We start from the raw sequence: 16,350 nt of genomic DNA, 5'->3' as shown, positions 1-16,350 counted from the left end.
TTAGAGCATTTTGAAATCACTGAAAGGTAGGTCAATTATGGACAATTTGAAAAGTATTTTATTTTGGAAGGCATAATAACAGAATGACTTGATACTGATATGGTATCACTGTGGGTCTGTATACTGTTGATCTAAAGTGGAATTACCCTGTGGAAACAAGAGTTTTTCATTTTAGAGCATTTTGAATCGTTAGAAGATTAAGTCAAATATCGACAATTTCAAAGGGCCATTACTATGAAAGGCAAAATCAGACTGACTTGATATTGATATGGTATTACTGTGAAAAAGACTGTGGTTGGAAAGTGTTAATATAAAGTTCAAATAGTATTTGGAAATACGACTTTTGCTTTTAAGAGCATTATGAAGTCATTGAAAGAGTAGTTCAAAAATGAAGATTCACAGGGCTTTTACTTTGAAATCCAAAATAAGATGGCCTTGATAGTGACAGGGCACAATTAGGGTACAAGGCTGTGTCATATAGATCTAACATTAGAGTTTGTAAAAAAAAAAGAAGCCTAAATTATATGTTATTATGTTCTTAACATATCTGTTAATTCACTCGAAGTTGGCTTTTCTTTTGAAATCCGGTTTCCACATCCATTCCCGTAATACTTTGAATACACAGGGAACGTAAAACAAACTGGAGGCTGGCTTGACTGCAAGTCTCGAATTGGAGGCTGGCTTGACACCAGTTTCCTTTTTTGCCAAACTGTAGTTCGTCATTTTGCTTCAGGCTCTTCCCTGGAGAGGATGTACGAAAGAGTTTAAGAAAGTTTGGGACCTTTTTTCCTTTTTTAAATCCCGTGGATCCAGTGGGTCACTTTTTCTGTGTTTCATCCATGAGTATCTCTGTGCTCCTGCTGCTCGTCGCCGCACACTCTTCTTGCACAGGTAGGATTTGGATAAAGGCGACCGTACAAGAGTGTTTCGGGTGTAGATGGCTTTTCCACGCTCCAGTTTCCAAACCAGACATTAATATATTTGTTATAAAAGCTGCCGGGGACGATCTCCGTGCAGCAGCTGCTCGGTCAAAACGAGCCCGTTCAGGAAGCAGAGGTTGTCTGAATAGTCAGGTTTTTAAGGTTTCTTCGTACTTCAGCTGATTCACGGAAAGCGTAGGCTTTTATTGAGGCGTGACAAAGTAACTTTACAGAAGCGCAAGAAAAAGGAGTGTAAAAAAAAAAAAAGAGGGGGGGGTAAGGACAAAAAAATAATCTCCTGATTGGTCTGTGAGAAAAAAGAAAAAAAGACAACTTATAAGAACATAAAACATCCCATAATTGCGAGACTACAGCGCTATGTTTCGAAAAGGGAAGTCGGTATATCTGAGAAACAGAGATAACGATCTTAATGCGTTTAAAAGCGACGACTGTGAAGTCGGGCTTTAAGGCTTTAAAAGTGAAGGAAACGGTTTCCAGGGCCTACTCCGTGGATCGGCTTCCTTCGAGGCGTGGACGTCTATCAGCAGAGAATGTACCTTCACCTATCAGCAGAGATTGTCCCTTAGTCTGTAACACAGTCAAATATATTCTCAAGCAATATTCAAGCATGCCATTCAGCGTGTTAGTACGAGCTCGGGAGCAGCTTGGGAGAACAAGAAAACAGAGACTGCTTTAGATTGTCTTCCCAAAGTGACTCAACTTTATTCACAAGTACAACAGTTTATATAGAGGGTAAAATTCATGAGACAGCAGATTATCAGTTTAAACCAGTACAGACCAAGATAAGGCAGCGTCTTCCTGCCCTTGGGTGAAGAAGCATCCTTTGTGTAGTGTATCAGTTCAGCTACAATTGTGATTATCTCAGCGACATATTTTCAAGGCACAAAACAAAGTTCTTTCATTAGTGAAATCTGAAACAAACCATTTGGCCTTCAACAGGCGTCTAAAAGATTAAGAAACTAATGTAGCTGAGGGAGTGATCTCTGTGGTATTTCAACCTTGTACCAGCCTGTGATTCTCACACATCAATTCTTGGGTCAAAGAGAAAAATAACTAAAACAAAGGGGCCTTATTGAATGACAGAGTTTTCCTGCATAATGTCACTATAAAACAATATCCAGTAAATGCTACCATGGTACTAAAATACCTAACAAAAAGTGTGTCCCTGCTGGTTCTGTGTTAATGCTGCTAACATGAGTGTGATCTTCGGTCATCTATTATGTGCTAAAGGCGTCGACTTCAGTGAGCAGATGTTTGCATTTGTCGAAAGAATTAAAAGGTAAAAACAGGAAGTGGGTTTTGCTTCGATGAGTGGCAGTGAGTGTTTCACGTCGCCGTGGGGAAATTGTGGCCCACTCACCTTTGGCGTCTTGCTTTAATCCCGTCAGACTGGAGGGTTTCCCAGCATGGACAGCTGTTTAAGGTCATCATAAACGCCTTTTTGCAGTTCTGGCTGCCAAGTGTGAAACCTATTAAGATAAGATAAGAAAAGATAAGATAGTAAATCTTTATTAGTCACAGAGATTGGACAAATATAATAAGAACATAAACTTAAATATGTGATTGAATATAGATTAGCATAATCTTAGGACAATGACACCATGGAAACAATATAGAAAAACATTGTACTGTCTTGTACTGTAGGTATGTGACTGCTCTGGTTTATGTGGGCGTGTGCAGAACAGTTAGACTGTGTTTGCTCTGAATGTTGACTAACAGTTAAAGTCGTGATCTACCAAAGCTCAACATATGTTTATTGCAGAAACTTCCAAAAGCAGCTTCAGTGACAGATTCTCACTGCCTGAGTTTTATCCTTTAGATTTCAGGGACAAGTTCACAGGATGTTTAGAGTATATCAGTGGCATGTTTGGTAAACACACCTCCCCCTTCCTATTAAATGTGGCCCATCATATTATTCATGTTGCATCCCGTAATCGTCTTTCAATTCTGTTGAAGAAGTTGAAGGTAGCTGGAAATGTTTGTCTCTGCTCAGACTTGTATAACCCCAGAGAATTCAGCAGTTTCACAAGGACAAAAGTGCAGAAGTAGTCGACATCAAACAGACATAAATTTACTTTCAGAAGTATTCTCATTGCACATGTGCATGACCTTTTACGTTGCTTTAACAATGTACAAGCCAGAAAAAAAACAACCCTTGAAAGATCATTTCCATATCCTTTCTTTCTAATACAGATATGTGTTTAGAGCAGATTGGTGATTTCTTATCTGTAGGGACCCTACTAGCAGATTTGTAGTCCCTCTTTTTGTTAAAAATGTTAAAAAGGGTTTACTATTCTGAGCTTTATCTTCATGGTTTGGTTATTGAAGTCTTTTAGCACCTTTCCACACAAAATATCCCTTATTTGAAGCATCTTTATCTATTATAGTCAGTTTTCTTCAACATCAAACAGAGCCAAGCTGAAAAACTGCCTAAAACTGAGTGTTTAGCAGCATCTGAAGCCACAGGCATTACTCATGCATGCACATGCCCTATATGTATGAGTAATCTGTTGTCCTCTGGGTTTCTAACAAGAAGCTGCACCCTATAAATGTGCTTACTTTGTGTGATGAGTAACTATATTGTTGCTACACAGATAAAATGTGTTAGAACTCTTTTCAAAACACAGTCATGACCTACTCACTGTTTTATGCCTTTTTCTCTTCACAGGAACAGCGACCTCAGCAAACAATGTACCAAAGATCGTAGCCTCTGCAGGTGAAACTGTCCTCCTGCCCTGCAGCACCACTGCTAGCGACGATGTACCAGCAGTAGAGTGGAGTAAGGAGGGTTTACCTCCAGATATTGCCTTCCTGTACCGAGATGGATGTGAGACCTTCGAGATGAAGAATCCAGTCTTTCGGTACAGAACAAACCTCATCAGGGATGAACTTCACCATGGAAACCTGTCAATGGTGATGTCCAACGTGCAGCGAAATGACAGTGGAAAATACCAGTGTGCGATTGTTAGGAACCCGAAAACAGTCATCGCAAGAGTGGAGCTGTTTGTAGGTACGTCCACTCAAAGATTAGAGCTGCATTTAATCCCCCTAAAGTAATTTTCTTCACTTTGTAAGTCTGCACGCACCTCACGTTTTGGTTTATGTTTCTTTAAACAACCTGAGGAGTGCATTTCACAGATTTCGTTCTTTATTCTAAGCAGCAGTAACTGTCTGCAGGGACCGTTTCTGCAGACAGAGGGCATTTTCACCCACATCATTTGTGACAAAGGTTCTCTTGGGTTCAAATGCAGATTCTTTAGTCATGTATCTCTATCTTAAAGCTCGGATGAGATTTCCTAATTGTTTCCCACAGTTTTCTATGGACATTTGAACTGAAATGTTGGTCATAGACAACAGCCTGAATAATGAATATTTTTGCAGGTGCTGTTTCTGAGCCGACACTCTCAGTTGTTCCAGATGTGGGAGGTGGACTGACTCTGCAGTGTGAGGCCAGGTGTTGGTTTCCTGAGCCTACGATTAGATTTCTTGATGCTCAGGGAAATGAAATCAGTGCTGAAGACCCAAAGAGAGATAAAGAGTCTTTGGGATGCTTCACCGTCAAAAGAAGAGTCACTCTGCAGACTGCTACCAACAGGTTTCATTACAGTATTAATACTCAAACTTAAAGTGGCTCAATCTGGGTCATTTAGTTAAACTAAGTGGGATATGTTTTCAGAATATTTTCTGTGTGCACACTTTCTTCTTTTTCTAGAATAGCAAAGGAATAAATCCTAAATATGTGTCTTTTGATCACAGGGTCACCTGCAGAGTTCACCAGCCTGAGGTAAACCAGACCAGGGACTCAGAGATTTACATATCAGGTACACCAGAACTTTAACAAACACCTGGATGAATAAATAATTGATATTTAAATTAGATTTAGACTTAGATTTAAAAACAGTAACTTCTCAGTAAATAACAATCAAATTTAACTATATTTTGGATGTTAAAAAACAAACGTGTTGTTAGTATATCTTCTAACATCGCATTACTCCTGCAGTTCAATGTATATGGGCTACAGATAAGCAATCATTCTACATATTTATTTTAATATTTCTAAAGTTATTTAAATACAACCGGAGATGAACAACAGCATGACATGTTACATTTTGTGATTATTTATTTAACAGAAGATGCATAAGCAACGTGAAACCACATACAGCCCATGAATCAGTAGTTTTGAAAACACCTTGGGAGTGATAACTTGGTGTAATTGCTTCTTGCGTAACTTTATCAGTGTCTCACAATGTTTTGGGGGAGTTTTGGTCCACTCTTCTTCACTACATTGTGTCAGTTGCTCCTGTCTCACCACTAGGGATGGGTATTGATAAGATTTTCACGATTCTGATTCCATTTTCGATTCTGTTTAACGATTCGATTCTTTATCGATTCTCTTATCGATTCTCTTTAAAAAAGGAGAACACTAAGGACGATTAGCTTAGAACTTTGTTTTATATCTTCTCTTTGAACAAGATAGAAATTTAGGAGTAGCATGGCCTTACAAACCCAACAGTGAGATCTTAAGAGATCCAGCCTACGGCTCTTCAATGGGGTGTCAAAGGGAGAAAAAAAATTCTAAATGTAAAATAATAAAATAAATATTCTTCTGTAGCAATAACAAAGTATAACATAAATTATTCTGTAGCAATTACACAAGAATATCCAGTAATGTCCTGCCTACAATTAAACACATTCACTTACCGAAAATCGGGGCATCTGCTGTGGCAAATGGGTGCAAACCTTTGACCACAAACTTAGTCACTGCTCGGTGACATTCGTCTATCCTGGCCTGAAAGGAGACGCTACCGGTAGACTGCAGCGAGAACTGCCAGCATCTGAGCCAGACTCTGTCTGTCTCTCTCATCACGGTCACCTAAACGCACAGTAATGGCAGGTTTTGTAATAAGGCAGATCGCGCTAACATAATATGCACTGTTAGTTGATTATTTACCTGCCGCATTAACGGGAGAGGACGTGCAAACGTTACCGCTGCTGCTGGGTTGAGATTCACGAGTCCGGAGCGGAATTAAAAACACGACATTCATTTAAGGTCATCGCGTGTTTTGTGAGCAAATGCTTTTGCATATTCGTAGTGTTTCCTCCCTTAAATGAAACATCTACTTTGCAAGTATTGCAAGTTGCCCTGTTGTCATCCGTTCTCGTAAAGTATAATGAAAGTTTTGAGCGTTTGAGCCACTTAGGTACCATGTTTCCTGCCAGGTAAATGACGCTCCGCAACGCGGTGACGTCATTCGGGGCGACTGGAATCGATAAGGGAATCGTTTGCAAAAATGGCAAACAATTCCAAGGAATTGAAACAGTGGGAACCGGTCCTCAACAAGAACCGGGTTTCGATACCCATCCCTACTCACCACAGCATTTGAGTCAGTTTGGTTTGTGGACTTTGACTGGACCATTACAACGTCTTTTTCAGCCATTCTGTTGTAGATCTGCTGCTGTGTCGGGGACCATTATCCCATTGTATGACCCAAATTATACCAACTGAACCTTGGGGTGAATTTGCAGGGACGTTTACTCCTGTTAGACTGGCAGCTGTCCTGAACTTTTTCCATTTGTCAGTAATCTTTTGCACTGTCGAACTATGGACTTCAGGCTATTTGTAAATGGCCTTTTAACCTATGCCAGATTAATGATCAACAACAGTTGCCTCTATAAGCTCATTGCTGGAGTCCTTTTTTTTTTGCGCATTGATCTGACCTTGGGGTGAATTTGCTGGGATGTCTGCTCGAGGCAGAGTTGTTGCATTGTGTTAGCACACACTTGAATGCTCCAGACCTGCAGACTTTTATTGCTCGTGATCAATTAATCAAGTGCGTTTGATCAGCTGCAGCTGGCTGCTTACCCTCTTAATTCCTATGAAGGCATTAAGGGTGTACTTTGGTTTCCCACAGACTGATTTTGCATTTTGTCTTAATTTTTGTTAAATAAATAAAGACACGTTTTGTAATTAAATTATTTTCAAACTGTACGGCCCAGATCATATTTTTATATTTGTATTACTATGCGTTGATATGTAAACCTTAGTGGTAACATTTCAGTTAAAAGCAGCTTAGAAAACAAACTATGGAGATAATCTTCTCGTGTAATGAGTTTTATTTTATCCCATTGTTCGTGCTTGACCTTATTTATTTTTTAAATTTTTTAAAATCATTTCAGATGAATGCATGAAATCCTCCACTCGAATCATCGCAACTGCTGTGGTGACGACCATCATGGTGCACACAGTAATCTGTGTTTTTACTTTGCTCTTTTTAGTCCAGAGAGGTTACTTGTCTGGTAAGTCAGTTTTTTTTGGCTCTATGTTTAACTGTTACTAAGTATTTTTTCATTCACTAACTTTTGTCTTTGTTGTAAGATCAGTGACCGTCAGGAGTGAAAGAAGTGCTAACTGTATATTTTTTTTGTGTTCATACAGTGGGACGACAAAAATCGAGCTTGGAGAAAGACGAGATCAAGCGATTAACTAAAGAGCTGAACGACCTCAAATCCAGGCAGAGTCCAGCACAACAGTCCAGCCAGTCCTCAAATAACCCTAGATCCTCACCAGGCACCTCTGAATGTGGCATCCCACCCCCACCAAAGTCTCCCTACCAAAGCAAGCCCCTTAAGCCAGCATCCTCAGCCAACGGCAGCCATCCAAAATCTGGCACCTTACCCCAGACTAAGGACTCAAAACCTGTTGCGTTAAGACAAAATCCAGCACGCAGCCCACAGATGAGAAGAAGCAGTTATGGCGGCAGTTCTGCTGTCTCAATAACTAATGATGCTGTGTCATTCACTCCTCTAGATTCAAAAGAAAAGCCTTTTCCCCGTTCAGCTAGTCTGTCTGTGAAACGGACTCATGGAGTCATTCCAAGGTCTCCACGCAGGAATACTCTCTCAGGCATTTCTAACAACCCATACGGTGTCCTGGCAGATTTATCCGAAGATGAAAATCTGATTGGATAAAGAGTGATAACTAAATGTGATCAGGCAGGTTTAAAAATTGTATAAATAATAATAATAATAATAATAATAATAATAATAATAATGGATTGGATTTATATAGCGCTTTTCAAGGCACCCAAAGCGCTTTACAATACCAATATTCATTCACTCTCAAATTCATACACTAAATGAAACATCTCAGGTTAGTGACTGAATCTTAGTAAAAGCTGTCAGTTAGATGGAAGTTTGGGTGGTTTGGAAAAAAAAAAGGAAAAGTAACGTATGTGTACAAAATTCTTCCCATTGAGCCTCTAAAGCCGGCTGAATCATCAGCTTCGAGCAGCTAAGATCTCTGTAGCAGATTACCCTAAATCTTTGCAGCTTGAGAGTGATCCATATTGTAATAGCTGTTACACAAGGCTGCCTATAAGAAAGGTTTTAGTGTAATCTATTTATAAAATAGAAACTTGCAATAAGTTGTTGACCACTACTATTCCTGCAAGATGCTGACATTCAGTCACAGTATTTGGGTCAGATTGACCCTCATTTACTAGTTTATTAACAGCATATAGACACAAATCTGTTGTGTGTTTTATCCCCATTCCCATATAGTTTGTTCATACTTTATGAACAAATAAAGGCAAGCACTGCCAACATTTAAAATGAATACTATTTTACCACTACTACTATTTTTCTTTTACTTGAGCCACAGTGAATGTCTCAGTTCAATGCAATTCATTTTTATATTTATGTAGTACAAAATCACAGCAACAGATTGCCTTAAGGTGCTTTATATTGTAAAGATCCTACAATAATATGAAAGTGTGAATTCTATTCAGAGCCTCTGTTACTTCAGCCTTACTGCTTTTCCATCACTCTGATGGAAAGCACAAATGCTTTAAGTGTTTACTTTTCACTCCTGGGACTTTGTTGCCGGGAATTAAATTCTTGTTGTTTCGCACTTTTCTCTTTAATGTGATGTTTATAAATGATGTCATTTTGCATTTGTGTTCCATTACAGAGATTCGACTGGTGGGGTTTTGTACAGTTTCATGGTATAAAAGTTACATTTGTTAAAAAATTGATCATGCTGCAGTCTTTGTGCATTAAATGAGACTAAATAAAACCAGAGTGCTTCCTGTCTATGAGCAGTATATTATTGAAAACTTTGCAAGCTGCAGATTGAAAAGTTTGAAGTTTTATTATATTTATAGGAACAAACACTTGATCATCTTTGATCCAGTAAGAATTGAGGTTTTGCCACATTTAGTGTTATCAAATAAGGATGCTTTTTTGTTTTATTTGTTAACATTTATTTTTACACTGTTCAAAAAAATCAAAAGGACACTTTTTAAATTGATATTAGCATCATGTCAGAAAATGAATTTACGGCACCTTACTAAAGGCAGTAGTAATAAGGTAACAATAACATCTCTCTTTCTATGACCCTACATCAAAAAGTCCTCAGTGGACATTAAAGCTGGACCTCAGTGGCATTTTGGACACTAAGCAGCTATTGTCAGTAGATGTCAGGCTGACACTGAGGGCAAGAAAGACACACACTCACATTCAAACATACTCTACACACTAACATGATACACATTGTTATTTGGTTGAAATATTAACCCTTTGTGTTGTGAATTAACTGCTTATATTATTTAAACCTGGCCATTCTCTGTGTGTGCAAACTAACATTGTTTTAGTTGTTTTACACAACACAACCTTAACCATGAATACAATAATTTTAAGAAATCAACATTAACTGCATCTGTTTAATTAGCTGACAGAGAAATGTGTGAGAGAGAAAAGTGGTGTCACACTTCTCCAAGTTGACTTTTATTAGCAGGTGCTGGGTTTGAATCCTCCATGAAGCTGACAGTTGTTTTTAATCTATAAAGCATATTTGTATGCTCATGCCTGACTGCTGAGAGGAGCTAAAAATAAACACTTTATAATTACAAAGTTGCAATATTTTCACAATACTTTCCTGCTGTTTAAATAATTTTAATATAAATTTACCTGTTACCTGCCGATATAATCAAACACATGAATCTTAATTAATTTATGTTGATTTATGAAACACATAAAAGAGTCTTCCTTACCTCCTTTGGGATGAAAAAATCACATAAAAACACAACTTAATGTCCCACTTTCCCCACTAACACTACCTTTTTTCGTTAAAATCCTTTGACTTGTTTTTGAGCCTTGTAAATGATGAAATTTGCTCCATAAGCCTGAAATATGTTGACAGCTTTGGTTGTGTGTGCTGTAATTTGAAGTTTCTTATTTCAGTTTCACTCGCTCAGTTTCACTGTATTGTTTTATAAGCAGTGATTTACCTCAGAGTCAGACTCATGGTTTGCACAGGGCTTTGCCCGTGAGTTCAATTAAAGCCTCACACTATAAGTTCAAGCTGCTGATAGCAGAACAGCTGCACTGGTATAACGTTAATGAGATTGACTCAATAATTGTTTTCTACTAAGCGCTATAAATGTGTAAAATTATCAGACAGCATGATGAAATTATGGCTCTGATCCCGCCTTCTTCTCTTTTTGCGACTTGAACTACAACAGTCGAAACTGTTCCACTTCGTCTGTATCGGGCTGCTCTCTGAAGAGGAACCATGGACGAAGTCAACAAAGTTTGTTTTGATGCCTGTTTGAACAGGTCGCTGTGGTTTGTCCGCCTGCTCCTGCTCGCCGCTGTCCTGTCCTCATCTTGTTGTACAGGTGAGATTTATGGATTTGTGTTTTCAGCGAGTCACTTTACAAATGTTAACACAGAGTCGCTGTAAAAGTGCGTATCTGTCTACCTTTAATGCCTTTGCCAAAGTTTCTGTATTATTCTGTATCGAAGTTCTGACGATAAAAGCAGGATGTTCGGCACGTGGAGACTATTTGTTTACATTTTGAGGAAACAAGCTCAAAATCTGTGCGTCAGTCATTTAAAGAGCTTCTCTGTGTTTAAACTTGAAACGCTGAGCGATATTATCAAATGTTTCTCACAATCTGAATGTTGCAGTTCATTTCTACGTTTAGGGGAAGTTCATTTTGACCGACATGACTCGACTAAATTGACACCCAGTTCCTCAATTCTCATTTCAAGTTGAAGTTCACTCACTTCCAAAGGTTATTTTTGGATCATTTCTGTTGTAGAGCACCGACTGCAGTCAGCAGGGAAATCACACTGCTGCTGATGTTTGTGTGCAAACAGCAAATGACCACAGTTTCCAAAATAAAGCGATTTACTGTGACATCAATGTGCGCAATGTGTGACACCCGTACAGTAAAACATTTTTCAGAGTACTTTTTGTGTACGTTTATCGGTGATTTTGCTGTCACGGTTGCAGCAGAGATTAACAGTGTGGTTTTGTGCTAAAAATGTGTTTTTAATGTGTTTTCTTTATAACTGTCCCTCAGTTTTATTGCAGTTTCCTACAAATGTTTGTTCTGCATTTATTTGACTCACGTTATGCAGGAAGTTAAAGAATCTGCCTCACATGACAGGATTTCCTTTGTTGCGCATGCTATAAAAAAGGCAACAAAACAAAAATTGAAGTAAATTTACTACTTGCACGTACACAGAAATGTTTCAGTGTATTTGTGCATGACGTTTTACCTGCCTGGAACTGTGAGTCTCCTGCTGGAAAAATTATTATGACATTTTGTCTGATTTTTCGTTTGACGTTATGCAGGGATAAACTATCCACAGAGACTGCAACTGTCTCCTTCTTATTTCAGACAAAACAGACATCTTATCTTAAAGACACCACATAACACTAACAGATTAACATCGCTCTCAGACATGTGGTTCGTCTGATATTTAAAGCAGAATGAGGAGGCAGCGCCTTCAGCTTTCAGACCGCCCTTCTGTGGAACCAGCTCCCAGTTTCTTACACTCTAAAGCACCTTTAGCTGTTGTAATTTCTCGCTATATACAGGCTGAAAACATGCTTTTCTTATATGGTAATGTTGGGCATGTAAATGTGCAGTCTGTGGGGACTGACACACTTTTGTAACCAGCATTAATTTGCCACAATAGTGACAGTAGGCTGCATTTCTGCGCTGGCCTCGTTTTTCAGCCACAGAGACTCCTGCTTGGGTAATCTGTGGTGAAGAGGTTAGCTATTACAAATATATAAATGAAATTACACATAAGGCTCATCACTGACCTACAACACAGTCTGTGCGTATTTTAGAGTCTCAGTTTCCACAAACAGAAGAAAACTTCAGATTTGTTGGACTATATTGTATCGTGAGAATAAACACTTGTGATGAGACCTGATATTTGTATGAATGCTTTCTGAGCAAGTTTTAAAGCATAAAGCAATAATGAGGTTGCTGCTGCACACACACAAACATTTTTTTTAGTAGACTCAGTTCTTTGAATAAACACAGTAATTAGTTCCTCCGTGTTTTGTTATTTCTATTATCCACAGGAAAACCCTCAGCGATTGTCGTACCAAAGATTGTGGCCTTTGCAGGTGAAACTGTCCTCCTGCCCTGCAACATCACCCCAAGTGGAGACGTCCCAACAGTGGAATGGACTAAGGAGAGTTCACTTCCAGATATTGCCTTCCTGTACCGAGATGGGTGTGAAACCTTTGAGATGAAGAATCCAGTGTTTCGGTACCGAACAAACCTCATCAGGCACGAACTTCACAACGGAAACCTGTCAATGGTGATATCCAACCTGCAGATAAGCGACAGTGGAAAATACCACTGTGCGATTATCAGGAAGAAGAAAAAAGTAATCACAACTCTGGAGCTGTTTGTAGGTACGTCCACTCAAAGATCAGAGCTGCATTTAATCTCTTTAATGATATCTATCTATCTATCTATCTATCTATCTATCTATCTATCTATCTATCTGGTTGGAAAGTGCAAAGGCTACAATGTGAATATTTAATATTTTTGCAGGTGCCGTTTCTGAGCCGAAACTCTCAGTTGTTCCTGGTGTTGGAGGTGGACTGACTCTGCAATGTGAAGCTAAGTGCTGGTTCCCTGAGCCTAAGATTACATTTCTTGACAATCAGGGAAATGAGATCAGTGCCGAAGACCCAAAGAGAGATGAAGAGTCTTCACGATGCTTCACGGTCAAAGGAAGAGTGTCCCTGCAGACTGCTACCAACAGGTTTAATATCAAATTAAAACTTACCACAAGTTTATATTCTGAATGATGTGTTGGAGAATTTTTATCTTGATCATTTAGTTTGTTTATTTCAAAAAAAGGTTGTACTTGTAAATATACATTGATTAGTGTGTAATTGCATCTTTCAACAGATGCCTTCTCACGCTAACCCCACTGGTGCACATTTTGAATAAGATGTAAATGTGTGTGTTTTGGTCCCAGGGTCACCTGCAGGGTCCACCAGCTGGAGATACATCAGACGAGAGACTCAGAGATTTACCTGCCAGGTAGCTTTAATCAAACACCTGGATTAGCTGTGTCTATGCTTCACTATCCATTAGCTATTCAGACACACAACATTTATTGAGTAAAATGTGCTGATAAAGCAGCTATGAAATTATGCAGGTTCCTCCTCTTTTATCGAAATGCTTTTTCAGGTTCAATCTCCTTTTTTGTCATTACAGATGGATACCAGGGATCCTTCACTGTAACCATTGTAATTACAGTTTTAACCACCTTAACAGCCACTGTCATCTGTTCATGTATTGTGCATTTAGTGAAGAAACACAGCTGCCCTGGTAAGTCAGTTTCTAGGCGTTATTTTAAAAACTGCTAATTCAGTTCAATGAATCATCAAACAAGTGAAGGAAAAGCAAAACAAATAATAAAAAATAAAAGGAAAAAATATACATATGGTAAGAAGCACCTGGATTTTAGCCTGAATTTAGGTTGGCTTTGTCATAACAGTTTGTGTGTGTAATAAGAACAATGAAATGTCAGGAATGAAACAGATGCTAATTATTTTTGTTTTTTTGTGTTCATACAGTGAGAAGACAAAAACGGAGTCTCGATAATCATGGTACGAATGATGAAAGGCAGAGTCCGGTCATCCAGACAAGGGACTGTACAAATGACTCCAAATCCTCATCAAGCATCTCAAATCCCACGATCCCGCCCTCTCCAAAGTCTCATCACAACAACGACAACCCCAGACCAGAGGCCTTGACAACATCTGTCAGCTCCTCACAGACCACAGAAGAAGATTCATCACATCTGGACACCAGCGGCGAGATGAAAAGAAACAGTGATAACAGCAGTTCACTTCCAGTGTTGTCCATTCCGCATGAGCGTCTTCGCCGCTCGTCCACTCGTCGGTCTGTTAGAGGCAGTATACGTGTTCAGCACAGAAACATCATCTCTGAAGACTCAGAGCCGCTGATGGAGATCGGACCTGAAACTAAATGAGGAACGTTTCATAATCAGACAAATGAAACTGTCAGTTAGGTGGGAGTTGACCTCTAAGTATAAACTGATTTGTCATTTATTTCAGGACGCCATCCAAGTGAGTTTCATAGAACAGCATTGCATTTTATAAACATACCAACGTTTTAAATACTTATTTGATAGTTTTTGTTTTGAAATACAGTCAAAGTTGTCATTTTAATGTGCTGACCCAATATCTGCTTTTCTTGATTATCATCGTAGGTAGTAATACGGTTTTATAAGAGAGGCACCTCAATTCAAACTTTATCCACATTCATTTTGTGTAATATATTGGGATATGTATTTATTAGAGCTTTGCTGTAATCTTTTTTGAGTTTTGTAATTATTGTATTATGTAATAGTGCTGTTTTAACTTGCTGGTTACTGTTCTTGGAACAGCTGCAACCACACGATTTGCATTATTTTCACCTGGATTGCTGTGCATGTGAGTATGAAGCTGGCTGAGCTCCAGCCAAAGTAAAACTCCGACACGGACAGCAGTGACAGTGAAAACCACGTCATGTATCATGTAACTGTTTGTGACATTCTGATATAAACACACACACCTATAAAACAAACTGTAATGTTAAGAACAATAAAAGTTGTTCTTGTGAATCTACAGCTGTCGATTAATTCTGGTTAAAGCAAGTTTTCTTCAGTATTCACTTAATGCAGTCATATTTGAATTCATATCAAACGATTCAAGGTAAAAATGAACTATTTGTAGCCAGTTCAGTTTTCTTCTTTTTCCAAAACCTCAGAAAGAAATGGGCTAAATATTCCTCACATTGCAGCAGAGTAAAAGTAAGTAAAACAAATGAAGGTTTTGGAGTGGTCTATCATCTGGGCTTAAATGTGACTGGATTACAGAGATAATCGTGCAATTCTGGAAGAAGCTGCTGCTTTTCCTCTGTGTATGGAAAACTCCTTTAGAAAGCCTGTTGTAAGGCTGATGTTAAATGTTGATGTTGTTGTTGATGCTGATGTTAAATTAAAGTACAATTGCTGTTTGTTAATAGTAAACAATGATAAAAAATTTAAGTAGCTTTGACATCATATGCAAAGCACCAGTGGCGTGCACAGACATTTTGGGGGGCAAGTGCTCCAGGGGGAAAAAAGGGCACTTTTTGCATATGTGGAAAACCAGCCACACATTAGCAGAAAACCACTGTTTCTGGAATGATCTCCCCTCAGTTTTTGGGTAAGGTATATCAGGCTGACATGGGCCCACATTGCAGCACATTGAAACGTATCTGTCATTGCGCTTTATTTTAAATGTATGGATGTGTGTTGGATCTGTTGGGTATTGTAAAGCTGCTAACTTTGACATTATGTGATCGATCTGTTCTTCCTCATTGTGGTCTTCAGAGAGCACTACATCAGTGTCTGTAGGCCTAACTGAACCTGTTGCTGCATTGGTCGCGGCTTCATCTGTTTCTATATCTCCCTCTTCTGCTATGCTGGTAGATGGCATAGAGCTGCTTCCCTGCTGTGACTGACTACAATGGAACAATAATAATAATAGTAGTATTATTATTTATCATAATAATAAGCTTAAACAGATAGTTTTAATAATAACCCATACTGCAAGTCTTGTAACATAGAAATAACTTTCGTAGGTACAAAATAATAGTTAGCTCAATGCCTGCTGATTAAGTTCATTAAAAACTAAGTGTGAACAGCTTTTAAGATTATCCAATAGAATTAACTGCAAGGAGCAGGTTACATTAAAACATTAAAATAGAACCTGACTCTGCCCTTGACTCTGACCTTTCATCTTCATTTTCCTTTGCTTTCATCCAGGAGAGCAGAGAACTGCTTCCCTGGGCTGCCTGTTGTAGATCCCTTTCTTTCTCCTTTCTCAGCCTCTCTTTCCTAGGCATTATGCTTGCTGAAATTAGTAAATAAATAGACCAAAATGTATGAGAACGAATAAGACTGACTGTGGTCATTACAAGAACAGGGCAGAACGGTCGTTTTCACAGGCAATTGGGAACTGCCTATTTTTCCTTTAGCAAATTAATGTGTTAATGTTGCCAATATGTTACACCAAAAAAAATTAACATGT

General features: G+C 38.7%; 2 protein-coding genes across 2 annotated transcripts; both read left to right on the top strand.

Moving 5' to 3' along the window:
* The first annotated feature begins 625 nt into the window (after positions 1-625).
* Positions 626-9,383, top strand: LOC146674233 (butyrophilin subfamily 3 member A2-like). Its single transcript, XM_085395403.1, has 6 exons — positions 626-891; positions 3,610-3,951; positions 4,323-4,536; positions 4,698-4,762; positions 7,119-7,238; positions 7,378-9,383. The coding sequence occupies exons 1-6, from the start codon at positions 840-842 to the stop codon at positions 7,908-7,910; spliced, it is 1,326 nt and encodes a 441-aa protein (XP_085251529.1). The 5' UTR covers positions 626-839; the 3' UTR covers positions 7,911-9,383.
* A 1,095-nt stretch (positions 9,384-10,478) lies between these two features.
* LOC146674232 (butyrophilin subfamily 2 member A2-like) lies at positions 10,479-14,846 on the top strand. Its single transcript, XM_085395257.1, has 6 exons — positions 10,479-10,618; positions 12,328-12,666; positions 12,809-13,022; positions 13,242-13,306; positions 13,484-13,597; positions 13,846-14,846. Exons 1-6 carry the CDS (start codon positions 10,513-10,515, stop codon positions 14,262-14,264), a joined length of 1,257 nt encoding a protein of 418 aa, XP_085251383.1. The 5' UTR covers positions 10,479-10,512; the 3' UTR covers positions 14,265-14,846.
* Positions 14,847-16,350: the final 1,504 nt, after the last annotated feature.

This window comes from Rhamphochromis longiceps, linkage group LG3, assembly GCF_057381845.1.
Source record: "Rhamphochromis longiceps isolate RC_006_pf linkage group LG3, R_longiceps_female_GT1.1, whole genome shotgun sequence".
NCBI classification, from domain to species: domain Eukaryota; kingdom Metazoa; phylum Chordata; class Actinopteri; order Cichliformes; family Cichlidae; genus Rhamphochromis; species Rhamphochromis longiceps.
This window is presented reverse-complemented; position numbering and strand designations above follow the sequence as displayed.